At 38.9% G+C, this 18,146-nt stretch overlaps 1 protein-coding gene across 1 annotated transcript in view; it reads right to left on the bottom strand.

Moving 5' to 3' along the window:
* Positions 1-18,146, bottom strand: part of csmd3b (CUB and Sushi multiple domains 3b) — a 359,142-nt gene that overhangs the window by 67,583 nt on the left and 273,413 nt on the right. Inside the window, exons 20-29 of the mRNA XM_044171541.1 lie at positions 17,918-18,056; positions 16,915-17,102; positions 16,356-16,544; positions 12,066-12,182; positions 11,419-11,634; positions 8,112-8,300; positions 4,275-4,375; positions 4,067-4,135; positions 3,735-3,891; positions 1,942-2,133 (exon numbers count right to left, since the gene is read on the bottom strand). Coding sequence (XP_044027476.1) covers positions 1,942-2,133; positions 3,735-3,891; positions 4,067-4,135; positions 4,275-4,375; positions 8,112-8,300; positions 11,419-11,634; positions 12,066-12,182; positions 16,356-16,544; positions 16,915-17,102; positions 17,918-18,056 — 1,557 coding nt within the window. The remainder of the gene's footprint in view (positions 1-1,941; positions 2,134-3,734; positions 3,892-4,066; positions 4,136-4,274; positions 4,376-8,111; positions 8,301-11,418; positions 11,635-12,065; positions 12,183-16,355; positions 16,545-16,914; positions 17,103-17,917; positions 18,057-18,146) is intronic.

Here is an 18,146-nt window from a genome sequence, read left to right as displayed (position 1 = left end):
AGGAAGAAGAAGAGACAAAGTGCTGATACTGCATTCATCCCTAAAGAAACCACCACACATTATATAACAAAAAATAATTCCCCCCTTCTCTCTTTGTCTCTCTCGGTTATATTTTTCCACAATCTTCATCCCCTCTCTGCTTCCCCTCCCTCCCCATGTTCCTCCTCCCTTAGGCTCCCCTCCCTTCGTCAGTAGAATATATTATCTCGAGTAATAGGAGCAATATTAAGAGTTGGGATGGAGGAAAAAAAAGAGAAGAGAAGAGGCAAAATAGAGAGAAAAAGGAGAGAACCAAGGGGGGTAAAGAAGGAAACACTACGAGTAATAATAAGAAGCAATATAATATTAAGACTGGAGGTTAGCTGAGGTCACGGTGTGTCACTGCTAAAATATAAAGTCAGAGAATATCAGCCAGTGTTTTTATGGGTCTTTCATTATTGATAGTGAGAAGGAGAGAGACTTATTAAGCTGAATCAAAAATCAGAAAGTTCAGAGGCAAGTCCTTAAAACACTGGGCTTGCTGTTATGCTTATAGCTCCCATCTGGGGCACAGCTGCAGCAGCCATTTTGTGTGTAACTCTGTATAGGCTTAGCATTTGTTTGGGTTTAATTAGATAATGTAATCATTCAACCAAATACCTACTGGGAAGCACTGAAAATGTCTCCAAATAAGCTTCTAATACTATTCAAATCAAAGCATTTTAGGCACTATGTACCAACATACTGATGCATGTGTGAGTGTGTGTTTACAGCATGTATGTGTGGAGCCCTGAAGTTGCACAGACAATGAAAGACCATTATTGACTTGTTGACATCAATATTCAGAGCTTTGGTTTGTATTTTATTATCAGTTTGAAGCTCTGAAAAATGAATTAAAAAGGCAATAATATAATGGCATATTTAGAAATATGGTCAATAGTCAAAGGGAAGTTGCTTTCCAGTAGCCTTTATCATTTCCCTAATATGGCCTGTGATTTGATACAGCGGTCTGTAGCAAAATCAAGTCGAATAAAATGTGTGATTTGTCACTTAGCTCTTTATAGAGTAAGAATGACAGAGGTTTAAAACAAGCAGAGAAACAAATATGATAAAAAAGAGGTTTGATCTGAGTGTGTTTGTACATGTGTGTGGGCATGTTTGAGTATAAAGCAGATCATTGGGGGACCAAGAGGGCCGTCTCCAGGAACAGAGAACAAATCACCCACTGCAGGAAAGGAAATGGATCAATTGGGCAGAGGGAGTCCAGGTGGTAAACTCTCCTGAATAAATAGGCTTTTCATTGAGACTTTAAAACTACCACAGTGTGAGATCTCATGAGAAAATCAAGAAGGCGGTTCCACAAGAAATTGGCCTCCACCTGCTTTATTTCCAGATTATTGAATGAATGTCCTGTAAGCAGACTTTGCATAAAGCAGCAAGTGACTATGTACTGGATAAGTAATGCTTCCTGCCACTTAAAAGGTGTATGTACACCAGCTAAGTTCTGGGTAAATGACATATTCCAGCTGGAGAACAGCTTGATGCCATAATCAATTTTGGAAGAAAAAACACTCAAAAGACACAAAGGGTCTAAAAAAATTCTCATATTTATTCACTGAATATATCCAGCTACTGATTTCTGCCTTGTGCAAATGTGAAATAGGCTCTGTTTTACCTTTGACAGGTCTTGGGTAACTGTGCAGCTGTCATAAACATTAATTAATGTCTGTAGAAGTGTTATGGACCATGTTAATTGCACAGCAAAAATGCAGCAATACCAGTGAAAGCCAAGGCAACAATGAACCCTCCTCACCTTTCGCTGTCAAGCTTATTAAAGAGCGTTATTCAGGGTTCAAACCATAATTGTGTGTGTACGTGCCTTTGTGTGTCTGTATACATCTGTGTGTGTCTTTTTAATGAACCTCTTTTCAAAGTGTAAATGGCTTCACATAGCAAACATACCGATGCAAGAAGGCAGAGGGTTATCCCAGGCTCTCCTTTCGCCTGTCATACACTTCAGGGTGGAAGCCCCATGCAGAGTGTATCCAGGCTCACATCTGTATGTGATGCTGCTCCCAGAGAAATGGCCCTGGTCGTTGACCTTGAAGCCGAACTGAGGCACGCCTGGGTCCTCACAATGAGACAACTCAAAACCTCGAGAGAGAAAAAGATAGAGAAACATCTTAACGATGTGTACTTTTTAAAATACTTACTAAGGGACATCTAAGACCCACTAGAGAAAACAGAATTAGTGTTGTTTAGATGCACAGCAATATTCCCTTAATATCTGGCATACTCAAGTATTCTGTTTATGAGCTTGCTGAGATCACACATCCTGTTAAGCTCTCATCCCGATTTAATAAAAAAGCAGGAAAAGATACATGAGACATAGCAATATCAGGAGCGATACTGGAGCATGTATACACCTTATCCAATTTAATGTTGTTTTTCACAGTCTGTCTAAGCTCAGTTTCCATGGTAATATTCAAAATATTCTGTTTATTCATGTGCACAATTTTGGAAAGCGGGATATGAAGAAGTATATAAATAGCTTATCCTTATAAGACCTTAACCAGGATTTGATCTACGGTATTACCTGGAAGACGAGGTGCACCAGGATTTGAGTTTCTGGAAGACTGCTGTAGGTGCATGTCTAAATCCTTAAAAATGGCCATTTGCAAAGCTGTACTTTTGCTTTTTGGCAATCTGAACATATCTGCCATCATCCTGATGTCTAGTGTGAATGGCTGCCTCTCTGAAATTGTTCTCTGTATGTTAGACATGTATAAGAAACCATCATGTATTATTCATTGAATCACACCTCTGAGTTTTGTTGTATTCCAGCCTTCATCGGAAACTTAGTGTATAAACAAAGTGAGGCATACATTAGTTTTTCATTACTGCAAACAAAACAATGTCCTATAAGCCAATGTCTTTTGTTTTGTGTGGCAAACTAACTTCTATTTGCATCAGTATGCAGAGGTGCAGAGGAGTAAGTAATGCTCAGCTCTACTCACACAGCAGAGACAATATAACTTTAAAGCACTATGCAAATTATCCTGCATGACTCCATTTAAACAATTAGATTTTCTAATTCCAACTATGCATCCAAGAGAGCACTGCCAAGTGTGGGTGTGCTTTGGTGAACATCAGAACGTACCTTTAACACCCCATCCTACGCTGAAATCAGAGCTCTCTGAAAGCTTTGTTAATCAAACATGACAAGTTTCTTGTGATCATCTAAGTGGTGGAATTTACAATCAGCTCTGTGATGGTTTCACAAATGAGAACCATTTAGAGTTGAATTGATAAGTTAAGGATAAGAATACATCGTAATGCAACATATCGTGCGAGCTAGCTGTGTTGTGTATTTTAGGAGGTTATGCAGATATAGTAAAATATATATATAAATACATTATATTATTTGTAATAACTTAACTCATTTTTAGTGTATACATACTTTCTTGTCCATAAAAGCTTGCTTGCTAATCCTGTATCCATGCAAGCTATATGTATGTGAACAGTGCAGATTTCTTTTGTATACTCAGCCTCTTGTTACATTTATTACATTTGTAATGAAATCCACCCAAGATAAACGTTTACACACCACTTTGAAATCCAATACTAGAGTCATATATATACACCGCATATACCATATTATTGGTCAGAAGAGAACTAAACCACACACATTCAGGTTTTGACTAGGTTAGGTTGTGTGCATGCATAGATTATACTGCTTAGCTGTGTGCACTTACTCGAGTAGACCAGTTTGAATCCTTCCCCTGTACTTTCTGCATCGCTGTAAAATTCAAGCCAGAGATGGTTTGAAGTGGAGATCAGTGTCAGGCCCAACATAGATGATCCTGTGAACGCTCCAAGGACATGGGCTGTGTTGTCTTTACCATCATAAATCTGGAATAACAACAGCACAATGCACTTGAGACACATAATAACCAACCAGTGATGGTTAAGTTTAGTTTTCAAAGGCATGACTGGAGTCTTTTTTATCATAACTGATCAGTTTTAGACACGGATGTCAAGCAAGAAGAAGGAATGACCACCAAATGTGTGTGTATGTGTGTGTTACCTTGAGTATATCGCCTTGGGCAAGATGAAAGGTTCTAGCAGAGATGTTGATGCCTTTCCCGGCCTGCACCTAGAGTAAACATGAAATCCAAATTAGCTTTATTGACCAACAAAGTAGACAACATGTACTCACTAGTTATTCATTTCCACTAATTCTCATAACAATTTTTACACTTGTGCCAGCATGAAAACTGTAGAGTCTCTATTACCTGGATGCTGTAGATGCACTCATGGTTGTTGTCATAGTTCATCGGATAGTTTGGAGAGAGAAGGATCCCTTCATTGTTTATAACTGAAGAGCCGCACTCCGCTGATGACAAATACAGAAAAAAGAGAATTAAAAAAGATATATATAGATGGTTTGATTCTGAGTTTTATAATAATGTGGTAAGATCATGTGGGTTAACATTTGTTAAGCCACAGGAAATGGCTCACATTTAAAGCTTCTCACTTTTTGCAGCTCAAGTTTTTTTGCTCTTCTTAAAACCGTTCAGTCCAACAATATAAAAGTTTTAGTCCATAGTAGGAGCAGTTATAGAGAACACAGGCTGTCGTTAGAGTGAAAAGATGTTTTTATCTTACAGAAGATGATTACTTTTTTCTCCAATAAATGGATGAATTCTTCTCATGTGTGCTTGTGTGCATGTGTGCGTGTAATTTAATAACCCTTTTAAACAGCTGTATTGTCAGCCATCTATTTCAGTTGAGGAAAATGGTCAAGTAGTAAAATTCTGAAACTAATTTACCTAAAGATACCCGCTCTCTGCACTTCTCACATGTGCCCTCTATCTACAGTATGTCCCTTTCCTCTCTTGTTCCCTCCCTCTCTCCCCCTCTCTGTGTCTCTACTGGTGTAATAGTCATATTACAGCTGCCATATCGTCAATAAATCATGCTGCTACAGTTTCCATTTAGAAAATTACCTCTCCACCCTCTCCCTTTTTCCTCTTAACTCCCCCGCTCTTGCTCTTTCTCTCTGTCTCCCTCTCTATGAATAGTGCCTCCTTTACCCTCTTCTACTTCAAATCAACCTTCCGCTTCTCCCGAGTTTCCTCTTCCCTCCTCCTCTTTTCTCCCGCTCCTCTTTTCTATTTTCCCTCCTGCTTCTGTCTCCTTTTCCTTGACAAAAGTTCTAAACATAAGATAATATCCTTAAATAATAGAAGAAAGAAAGAACAAGCCAAAGGCACATTTGATTGTCTGAATACGATACCTCTTTGGTACCTCTCCAACTCCCTTCTGAACAGTACATTATGAAAACAATATGTTTGATCTGATAGGGAGTTAACGAGCCTCATGTAAAACCACAAATACAGGCCACTAAAGCAATACATTAAACCTGCAATGTACATCTCTTAGTTAATAAAAAACACAAAACACACCTTTGGCTTCATGTGTCACTTTATACAATTGAGGCAGAGACCAGAGCAACCAAAGAAGCAAAAGTTTGCATAGCTAAGTTATTAGAAAACAGCCCATTGTGTGTTTTTTTATCGTCCCTTTCCACTCTTATTCACTCCTCCTTTGTGATGTGCACCACATCATACAGCAATGCAACACAACACACAGGAACTAAATATAGCAAACCGCACTACACCATAGAACACCGGCACGCAACACCACTCCCTCCTCTTTGCATGTTGATGACAAAGAGCCAAAGATGTAAACAGTGGCACTACAAACATCACGCAAAGCTGAAAATAAGATCTTTGTGTAACATATTTGCACCAGCAATCTAAAATTAAGAAGTTATATACTGTATCTGGTCTTTTATTAGAACTGGATGGTAATTTCTGTCTTCCTGCACCTTTATAGTCCCACGCTTGTCATGTGTTGCTGAAAACAATCATGTGAAGGACTGCAGAAACATTCAGTGTTGTCTCTTTTGCTTTTATTATTGCCCTCTATTGATTCTGCATCTGCACCTAAATCAAATCTTATTTTACACATTTCTTGCTTACAAAGAAGTTGAAGTTATGAGTACACAGTATGGATCCTCATGAGTAAATTCATGTTCTGCATTAGACTCATTCTACGTAACTATTGAGAGAGAGAGTAGGTAAGCCCCCTTATGGTGCCCAGGGAACAATTGTAAGACAATTGTCAAGGACAATGACTGGAGTACTGCTAATACACCCAGAGAAACCCAACACAAATGCAGGGAGAGTAGACAAGAGAGATTGAAACCCATGACTCTCTGACACCATTTTCTCTCTTTTTTTTTGTCATTACGGTTACTTTCATCTTGGTTCATTAGCATGAACTTGGCCACTTGTGTGTTTTTCACAGCGTCCCAGCATAAGTGTTCTCAACCTGACAGTTACAGATGTTTCCTCTAAGAAAATCTATTGACTCATGTGTGGAGTGTGTGTGTATATGTGACAGTCCATATTTAAAAAGATTATAATTACATGTTTTCAAAACATAGTGAAAACTCTATTATTTCACTTATTTTCCCTTTAGGCCCTTTTCTTTTTGCTTCTGTCTCTGTACATTAACTAATTAGTGATACAACTCAAATTTTCCACCTAAGGTAAAAACCTTTTTAACTCTAATCTAACTCTAACTAATGGATATGTCTGCACTGCAATTTGTTCCTCAAGCTGTTCATAGTTCTTCATTCACTTCATGTTTTCTCTTCATGCATGTTTTTGTTTGCTGCTTGTAACACTCCACTGTAGATGACAGACTGCTTGAGTTATGCATTAGAGTTCAATATGGCGCATTAATCTACTGCACATCCGGTCGTACATTGGACTGTAACAAAGGCCATACTACGTTCTGCCTAATCTGAGCATCTGATCATGTTTTCAGAGTAAATGTAAATCTCTCACTCAAGTTACAGGATGGAAATATTTAAGATAACGCCTAATCAAAACAACACCACATCTTCTTGTCCTAAAGGTCTTCTTTCAGATTGCTCATATATCATATACAGCATATCATTATGTGGCTTTTCTTTTAATATTGTATTCTGCCATTTCCACTTCAGTTTATTCAACAAGTTTTGATAGCACCCAAGAACAAGATAAATCCTAAAATGTTCCAGTGTTAAACAAAAAATTCAGGGCCATATTTCTGATAATGTCCTTGATTGTAGAACGTATAAGGAGTGATACAGGATTGTGAACAGGCCATCTCTGACATTTATTATTCCTCCAGTAACTGGTTTGAATGTGGCTTTTATACAGACTGCAGTCTGTGGAACTCCTATTCAGTTTAGAGTCAGTTTTGTTCAGTGTATTTAATAAAACAAAAAAGTTTTAGTGTAATCAAGGACAGAGGTACATTGAACTTGAAAATTTACTTTCAATGTGAAAGTACAACACCAAACACGCTCCTTTTCTGTTGCTCTCTTTGAGTCACTTCCTTTAACTTTATGTTGTGCCATCTCCATCACTATCTTGTAAAACAAACAACAAAGTTGTCCTTGGGTGTCTGCTAGCTTTTGAACTGAAGCTGCCCAGGTTTGTGAAAGGATAAGCATTCAGAACTTTTATCTGGGTCTTTTTGTATGTCACAATGTAGGCAAAAATTTCTGTTTGCAAAGAACCTCCAGAGATCAGCAGCAAAGCAGCTCAACATGTGTTTTGGTTACCACAGGTTCTATTCCATCATCTGTTACATAATTCAAATCTTATTTGTCTTTGTTTGTGAAACAGGAAGTAATTCAAACATACAATGTCTTCACTGTAATGATAACAATGGAAGACAAATCAATCACGTTTTTTTATAAAGTTTTAGAGTTTTAGAAATTGCAAGTAAGACATTTTGTGATTATTTTAAGATTAAACTTAAACATGGCTTTGTATTGCTTTGAACAGGAGCACTTTACATACAGTAAATGTTACATGTGAACCACTTGCAATTTACAGTGCTTGATGACCAATAATCTGACTGTACAATTCCAAATATTAAATGTCTTTAGAAAATTTTCTTGGCAGCTAAACATCCACAAACCTCAACAAATGTATTCTTTTACCACTAAAACGGGACAGAAGGCTAGTTAATATTAAAATGAAATCAGCAGTAATATTACCACATACCGACACATCGTGGTAGAGGAGAGCTCCACATTCTCCGCCCTCCTCCCAGACAGATTAACTCTGGCGCCCCCTCTAGGCGGTATCCCATATTGCAGGAAAAAGACAAAGTGTCTCCAATGCCAAAACTGTAGCCGTTTCTCCTGCCGAACCGAGGCATCCCAGGGTCCTCACATGGCTCCAATGTATATTCTGCAGAAAATAAATTGAAAATGAATACATAATACATACATGAATAAACATTAAAAATACACCACAATGCGTCAGCACTCTGAAATCTGCCCTTTCTACGCTTCTGGCTAAAAACCAGGGCCAGAAAATAAAATTATCTAGGCTAATTTATCTTGTACATACAGTAGAATTATTTTATAACTAGTGATGGACTATATCAGTGAATCAAAATATATTTTAAAATATGTACTTTATTTAGTGATTTTTTGAGCCACACTCAATTTTGCTGAGTGTTGCCATAAGAGTAAGTGAGGGGTGATGAGACTAGAGTGTAAATTAGAGTGCCCTCTACTAATAGTGTTAAATCAACAAATCAATACCCATCACTCTCAAACTCCAGGAAAATCCACCATAATATCTCAAATATAACCAACAACATAACTATTAAATATTAACTGAAACATGCAATCATGTGTGGAGTGTGTGTGTACTTACTTATGTACAATTGTTGCAATTAGTACAAAATTGTGAGTCTGAGTTGACTCCACTGTGTCCTGAAATGCACTTGCTGATTTTGTGTTTAGCATGGTAAAGCAGGAGATTTAGTTTCAGTCAGCTAAGACTGATGATGTGATGTGTATTTCAGAGTGTGCAACAAGACGACACAGCCTGTTGAGCATGTTGAGATTGGCAAGTCACATCTCTGGTGACACCTCCCATGTGTTACATTCTGAGTATCAGCTTATGCCATCTGGGATGCGGTAAAACGTCCCTTAGTGTAGACTCAGATTCAAGCGCTCCGTTCCAGAGTCAATGAGATAACGTTGAGGGCAGTTAGGCAAAGGATCTTGATTTATGAGAGGCAGTTGTAGCCTTGGACTTTGTCTTAATTCTGCCCCTTAACCTTTTCCTTAATATTGGTTGAGGGTGGTGGTGAAGTAACGCGACTATGGATTGGGATATCACTTGTGATTTGTACACTTTCCCAGAACGCCGCCATTGAGGCTATGAGGAGTTAATCTCCATCTCTTTTTCTTCTTCTTGTGTTGTTTAATGGTAGATTACATTCAGTTTAATGTTGTGTAACCTCTCTCCTCTGTTAAGCTTTTTTTTCTTGAGCTATTCACAAAGTTTTATGGGCAGTACTCGAGGCCAGTGGCGAAATGTCTTCGTTTGGAGGGAGAGTGACAGCAAAACATTCCGTTAACACAGCAACAGTTTTGTGTTGGAGGGCTGTGCCATGTAAGGATATGTAACACTGTTCACATGTGGCACAAGACAAATTTCAGTGAAGTCAACAAAATTTAGAAACAGAATAGAGATTTTACTTAACCTACTCCCAAGGTGACTGGAGAAGGGGAAAAGTCTGAAGAGGTCAAAACTCCAGCTACACTTGTAGTATAATGCGTTTAGGTTTGTGGCCTTCATCAGGGTGATGACCTTGATGAAGCCGAAAAGTTGTTCTTTATACTGCAAGTGTTGCTGGAGTTTTGATCTTTAAGTCAACAAAATGTACCCAGGACTCCCTGTAAAGCAGTATTGATACCACAAACGAATGGCCTATTTCTAAACTTTCTAAAGTTTTAGAAAAAGTGGTATTCTTGACAATTTTCATTCATAGCCGCTGTTGGTTGCACTCCACTGAAACAGCTCTTGTCAAAATCTCCAATGATATCTTGGTGCACGGTGATGCAGCAGCTTGGTTTTGCTAGATCTCAGTACAGCCTTTGACACTATTGATCACTGTACGCTGACTGATGTATAAGCTGACTTATGTAGGCAGTGGGTGGGTGTCTGTGGGTCAACCCTGCAGACCCTTGTGACTCTGACTCGTGGTGTTCCCCAAGGCTCAGTTTTGGGTCCCATTTTGTTTACATTGTATATGCTTCCCTTTGTGAAGATCATTTGTAGTTTTGAAAAGTTATTCCACACTATATTTTCGAAGGAGGGAAAACATAGCTGCACTAGCCTCTACAGGTTTAAAGATATACGTCTTTTGAAACACTGACTACAAGCAGTACCACAGCTGGGTGATGTGGTCATGTTTTGTTCTACTTGTGACCAAACCCAGCTGTAATGCAGGTATACTATAGTGCAACAGTGCATCAGCGCTGCACAGGTTGGGAAAAAATCATGTTGTCACCACTAGTTGGCAGTCCAAGTAGGATTCTAAGACTGGGTCCAGTTACTCTTTAAAAGTATATTGTACCACAATTATGCAGATCCAATTATACATCTAATTCAATCATCAAGACTTTTATTTTTTCATAATTGCCTCAATTACCTCAATCAATTGGATGAGAAATAATCTCAGAGCATTTAATCCTTATAAAACTATTCATATTATGCCACAGTCAGCTTTGTCCCTACGGTGAAGGAAAGCTGTGTGTCTCTTTCATCATCTGTTGGATGATTTATTTCAAGATCCTTTTGATCATTTTAGAGTTCTGCAAGGTCAGGCACCCACCTACGTTAGTGAGCTACTTCATATATCACCAGAAGGTCACTGAGATCTTCTGATCAGGCCTTGTTGGTTGTACCTCACTTCATGCTTTAAACTAAAGAAGATTGTTTGCTTTAGTGGTTGTGGCCTGTCAGACTGTAAGACCTGTGGACGCTGTGGACACTTTTAAAAAGCAACTCAAGACTCACCTCTTTAAATCCGCTTTTGTTTAGCTTCCTATGCTTACATGGTGTCTGTATTTTATGTCTGTTCGTTTTTATCTACTTTTATTATTTTGAAGCACCCTGTGATAAGGTGTTATATAAATGAACTAAGCAACATTTCTTTATTAACTTTACTACCTGAAGTAAAGCTCAGACTGATAATTTACCACAACACATTTTAAGAGACTGTAATTGTTCTCTTTAAAGAGAAGCTATTATTTTACTGTGGTGCCTTGGATCTTGGAGTCTCTAAAGTGCAAAATTGATACTAGGTGTTATTACTTCACTGTTTTGCATTCAGCCTGGTTTGGATTTACAAACTTTCTACAGCCTACAATATTACTCTGAATTGTTCCAGTATGAGAAGTAAGAGAAACATCGACCTCTTGGATTGAAAATTAAATTCATGGTAAATTTAATCTAGACTTTGTTGGAGTAAATAGTACAGTATAAATATAGTCAAGTAAATTACCAGAGAAAGTTATGTTGAAGCCCTCATATGAAATGGAAAAGTCAGAGATGAATCGTAGCTGAGCTTTGAAGTTGCCATAGAGACCAGCATTGATGTTGCTAGGCAACTCATTGCCGGTCAGGCGAGCCAGTGGTTGCAGGAAACTCCCGTTCTCAGTAACCAAGAGGTAGTCATGTTGGTCCTCTAGATGAAAAGAATTGAACTGAAACTGGACTCCTGTTAGAGACACACACACACACAGATGAGTAGACAGATAGAAAACAGAGAGAATCTTCAGAAGTTTGTTTTATCCTCAGCTCATAGATATATCCACAATTATAGTATGAATCATTTTACAGTGTGATTACAGCAGACACAAACTCTGCACTGATAACATCATGACAGGTTACAAAATATATAAAACATGTTAACATTATTTGAGTTTTTAACTGACTTCTCTCTATACATGCACTGACTACCGCCACAAATATTAAAATAAATGTAAATATACCCCTCTGCTATAAACCATAAAAAATACAAAGACTGCAACATAATGCAAGTTTGTGGATGTAGTATAGCAGTAGCTGCACTACCGTGTGTGCTACTTGCTACTATCTCTCACTGTGTCTCTCTCTATTAAGGAGTGTGAATCTGTGTGTGTCTCTTGCCTTTCCCGTGGCTGACTTCAACAGTCCAGGTACAGTTGAGAGATGAAGGGTAGCTGTCTGGATAGCCAGGACTAAGGATGGTTCCCCAGGGACCTCTAACATCCCCGCCACATAGAGCTGGATAGATTGAGAGAGACAGAGTGGGGGAGAGAGAGGCAGAGAGAGGGAGAGAGATGTGCAGAGACAGGGGACAGAGGCAGTGAGAGGTTAGCATCAGATTGTTGATAGCTAAAACAGATAATGTTTCCCCGTAGACCTTTAATACCACTTCTATAGTACATACACACGCATACCCACACTCAAACGCAACAAGAGAGGGAGAGGCAGACAGAGACAGATACAGAGAGACCCTTTAAACCTGTGGGTAGAAAGGTCTGCATGCACTGACAGCTGCAAAATTTCTGTTTTTCTGATTTATTCCTCCCAAGGTTGCACAGATATAAAATAATGACATAAATAATGAAAAATCCACCACACACTGGAATTTTAAATAATGGATTATTTCCTGTTGATATAGTTTATTGTCCCTGAAACTAACCAACATCTGACTATAATTAACTGCATAGGTGATTATGGTCATTCCTCATATACTGTATTTTGACAATGCATAATAATGCTGAGTGATTAACTAAAACTATATTTATTTTTCTGTTTAAAGAAACGTATCAGTTTAATTTCCGGTATTTGAATTATGCAAATTTGTGTTTTTGGTGGTTCACTTTGAAGAAGACATGAGTAAATAGAAGACAGCTCTTCAGAATTACATATCTTCAGATGGTCAGAATATGTGGCAGCAATGACGACAGTGGCCACAGTCCTCTGCATGTTGAAAGTGTGACATGCTCACCAGACAGAAACAGCTCTCGCATAATTAGGGTAGCCGGGGTTCAGAGGAGCTTTCTATGGACCTCTAAAAGAACTTCCACATGGTGAATGATAGCACCTCTCTCCAGCAGAACAAAAGGAACACTTCAGCTTCTCTGCTTAGTCATAATTAGCTCAAGCTTCAAGATCCATGCTGCTAATTTAGTATATCCCATACAGTAATGACTTATCACGACTTCCACTTCCCCATTACTAAGCATGATCAAACTTGATCAATCATATTTCAGTGCCACTTTGTAAATACATATTTGTCTGGTGCTGAATGTTTAGAATTGTTTTCAGCATTAAAAGCAATAATAGGTTCTGCATTAAACAACCAACTCAAAGTCAATCAAAAATATATGCAGTGGATATGTTGTGAGCCAAGGGATGTGAGGAAAAAAAGGAGTATAAGTTCTTGGAGTATTTGGAGTTACTGGCTAAAAGACCATCTGGACAATAAGTATACTTTCTTTTACTGAGAAGTTTGGGAGAATTGAAACCTAAGATGTTGTTGCTTTGGGATGTACAGTCTGAGCTCCAAATTGGTTTAAGGCAGAAAATTGAGACATGAAATAAAAATCCCCAAAAAAAAAACAATGCTTGAATATTATTTAAGCTAGTTTTTGTTGTGCAATAGCTGCATAGTGTGTAAGAACCGTGAAATGTCTTTTGTTTCTGAAATATTTTTTTCTGTTAATACAGTTGGATTTCAAGTGATTCAAAGCAGTGATATTCAAAGCAGTGAAGCAGTGCAAATGTTTCTTGGAGACTATTTAAAACATTTTGAACCTCACAGTATTGCCTCAGGATGACCCTGCAAGTACTGCACATGGTTCAGCTGTGCACATTGTTATGCAGTAAGAGACCTGTGCTCGCACACACAGGGTTGAGACCAGGTCCTCAGAAAAGCTTGGAAAAATCTGTTGCTCATTCTATGCATACTAATGCATGCATGTGTTGCAAGGTGCTTCATTTCTGCTCGCTCCAGTTGGCTCATCTTACAGTTGGCCGACTGGCCTGTCATTTCCTCTTACAATAAACCTATAAAATGCCATAACATTACCTCAAAACTGCCACGGTGGCAGAGTAGCTGGGAGAAGGTCAAACCTGAAAGTTCTGCTGAAGTTTCCTTGAGCAGGACAACTGACCAGTTTGATGGGAGCTCAGAACCACCAACTCTCAGAACTGCAGCACAGACTACAATCTATACAGACCCTCCGCAATGGTGACCACCGCTACACCCACATAAAACAGACAAGTCAGAAATAATTAAAATGTGTTCGAACCATAACAGAGCATCAGTATCTTCACTCTCAACCACCACGGTTTTTACAATGTCAGCATCCCCCAACAAGGGTGAGGAGTGAGAATATTTCCAAACTAAACACATACGCAAGCAGGCATTCCCACACACATACAGTATACACACAGCCTAACACACACGTTCATGCACAAAAGCTGGCATGCGTGCACACACACACACACACACACACACACACACATACACAGTGCTATTAATTATTAATACTTTTCTGCCAGGAAGCTCTTAATGTTGAATGCTGAGCTATGTGAGAAATTTGAAATACTGCATTACATCTCTATCTCTTCCAGTTTCTTTCTCTCTGTCTTGTTCTCATTCTCTTTCTGTCTATCTTTCTTTTAGAGCTCTTTCTATCTCACCTTTTTCTCCACCTATATCCGTTAGTAGGTACGCTGACAAAGTAATTTGAATCATACTTTTATTAATTTATATTCATATAATTGCTAACGGAATCCTCTGGATTGGATAAAGCCTGGTATATTGTAAATAAACTATTTTGGTTCAACATCTAGAAATCTTTCAAATATTCTGTTTAGCTGAAGTGATAATCTTGTCATCGTGTTTTTAATTTTACATACTACATCAAATGAAAGAATGTTGCTTATTTTAATCTCTTCTAATACACAGTATGAACAACATTTGATTTCTGCAACATATTACAGGGCTAAATCAGCTGCCTGTGGCGCTGTCTTGCTTGAATTCATCGTGTACCAGTTGTCAATCATCAGGGTAGACCATTTCTTACCAACCACAGCAGCAAATAGTTCCTATATTTGTATGGGAACATACTGTGTAAACCCAGTCTAATGGTATTCAGGCCCGCAAATTCCAGGCAGCGTGCTTGATGCTTATATGCTCAAACTGCCTCCTTGGAGGAAACCACTGCCAGTCAGGAACTGTGCAATTCAAATGTGGTTAACAAGCGAATGAGCCAACAAGCCGAACCAAGCAAGCCTCCACAAAACTGATGCGGCAGGGCTGCATCTTTCCTTCCTCTCTCCTCTCCTGCTCCACCATGACTGGAATGAGAGAGAGGGAGAGAGATCCCCTCCTCCCCTCAGCTACTGCCCCCCCCGACTCCTTGATTTGAGAGAGAAGAGAGAGGAGGTGACAGCCAACACAGGCTCTCGTCAACCTTACCTCAAATCTTCGTGTGTTCACAGTTCACACAGGAAAGGAGGTGACAGGAGGCACATGGATAAAAGCACCACACACACACACACACACACACACACACACACACACACAGACAGACAGACAGACACACACACATATGTGCTGACATACAGTACACATGCGCAGACACGCACACACACACACACACACACACACACACACACTGTACATACACACAGATCTTTAATCTTCTCCTCAAATCATCCCCTATCAGCCACAGCAGCTTTCACTGCAAATTGCCCCTGCATACACCCATGTGTGTGTGATTCAACCAGTGGTTTTGTCACAGAACAACATGTTCTATGTGACTCAGCTCCCCATGCAGGGATGGCGGGCTCCGCGGTCAATCTTTTTCACATACCTCAGCTTCTGATCTAATGGATCAACTAGATAATCTAGTTTCTGAAAATTATAATTTGAAATGACAGCAAATGGCCCTGGGTCGGAATCGAAACTGGGCCGCTGCGGTAAGGACTCAATAGTACACACTCTACCAGGTGAGCTTCCAGGGCACCCTGGAAGTACTATGTACTATCATTAGCAGGACTGCAGTCAAGTTGACCTTGTGCTATGTCATGTCAATATGTGCTCCTACACTGCATACTGTGCATTTAATGTATGGGTGGTAAAGTTAGTGATCTTCTAATTATGTATGTAAAAAAAAATAAAAATCAAAGACTGTAAAGTTCTGAGGATTAAAGGGTGGGTAATGGCTGTCTGTTTTTTTTTTTTTTTTTTTTTTTTTACATTTGATGGTCGATGATACAGAGCAGAGGATGATGATATAATTTGTGTGCCAGGTTAGTGTGAGATATCAACATGTGTTATCTAAAAAGGCTAGCAGTCTGATCTAAGTCTATACATAATAGTTTGGGGGTTAATTTGAACATTTCATTACTGAAGGTTGGCTCTAGCAGTGTATTTACCATCACATGTAGGTAAGGGGTGGCTCCACCAGTGGTTCTTCTCACATACTAACGGCTCCTCGTGGCTGAGTCTGTAGCCAGAATCACAACCAAATGATACTGTAGACCCAATGGAGAAATCCTGCCCATACCGAATACCATTGACAGGGATACCAGGGTCCAGGCATGAGTAGCTGTCCACTGTAACACCTGAAAAAAAAGGATTAGCTGTCTAAATGTTATGTATGCACATAAAGACTGGACTTTTATCTTTAGTTTTGCTGAGCTGCATAATCTAAAACTCACAGATGGTTTGAATCTCCACATAAAGCACCATGCTGTGCAACCATGGTTGTTTGTTTTTTTGCAGGTAATGACTGCATGTGTCTGGTGGACTACTAGTATAACGTTGAGTCCTGACATCATGCACACCTACTGTTATGTTTGTGCTGTTATGTGCAAAAAATGCATGTGTATTATTCCGATCTGTAGAAGGTGTAGAATAGAGTACAATTTTAAAGTCTGCATGCATGTCCACATGTGTATATGCATAAATATGCTGTATTTGTTTCTGACTTACTCTCATATAATATTTTGAAGCCAGCATTTGATCGGCTGTTATCAGTGGTAAACAGTAGATAAAGAAAGTTGCTGCTGCTGAACAGGAACTGGGGCACCTGGGTGCCATTAAAGGAGCCAACCAGAGGAGACAGGAGGTTTGGCCCATCATGGATCTCCAGAAAGTCATAACCCAGCTCTGTCTGGAACCTGTGAGACAACAATATCAGAACATCACAATGCTAATAATATTTTTTTAAAGGGAAACTCTTTTTTTGGGAATAAAAGCATTCACATTTAATTTAAAACAATTAGGACAACACAAAACTGGGAAATAGTTCAAGCTAATGTTGTTCACATAATGCTGGATCTGTTTGCAGCATTCATACCCAAACATTAAAGTGAGAGCTTGTCAAGGCAACATGAAGATGCTGCTGCTGTTGTAGTATATTTCTTTGAAATTCATGAGGTCACTTTAGGACTGAATCCCTTTGATGGCCAATTGGTCCTTAAAACCTGCTAAATTTACATTCTATATGAAAATCATACTTTCTGTACATGTTTCTTTATGTTTAATTAAGTTAACATGCTGCAGGGAGACAGGAAAAAGAGGTTTAATAGGTCCAGTCTGTCAAGCCCTCTACAAGTTGTTGAGCCAATATTGTTAAATGGACTTTACAATGAAATAAAATTGAAACAGAAACTCAAACCAATGAAAAATGATTTTACAGGATCCTCTGAAGTCTTGTTTCTATCACCAGTTCACTGCTCAGAGAAACATAACATAAACCAAAATATTACCCAGCCTCGCTGATCAATATACAACTCCTAATATTAATTTTACAGCCTATGAAATTTAAGAGATGATTCTTATATTCTTGGTGAATCTCCATAAACTTCAAGTCTTGTAAATCTTTGCTTGTCAGAAGTAATTGATGGTGATTCTGATGAATCTGCACAGTTCTGCCCGTTCAGAGCTCTGAGAGTCTTCATAATATGCAGAATCAAAGAATTATGCCACCCACCTGTCAAATGTGATTTTGATGGAGCGTCCAGGTTCTGATTCAATCACCCACTCACAGCTGAGGGAATCTTTATAGTAACCAGGCCACCCAGGAGACAGAATCACTCCACTTGGGGCTGAATAGTGGCCTCCACATGGGGCTGGAAGAAGAGAGGGGACAGAAAGAGGGAAGTGATGGAAAATATAAAGGACGCAAAGAAAAGGGGTCTTCCCTTTTATTCGTGCCCTTT

The sequence above is a fragment of the Siniperca chuatsi genome, linkage group LG17 (genome assembly GCF_020085105.1).
Source record: "Siniperca chuatsi isolate FFG_IHB_CAS linkage group LG17, ASM2008510v1, whole genome shotgun sequence".
Taxonomy (NCBI): Eukaryota; Metazoa; Chordata; class Actinopteri; order Centrarchiformes; family Sinipercidae; genus Siniperca; species Siniperca chuatsi.
Note: the sequence above shows the minus strand (reverse complement) of the source record. Positions and strands in the feature narration are given on the sequence as shown.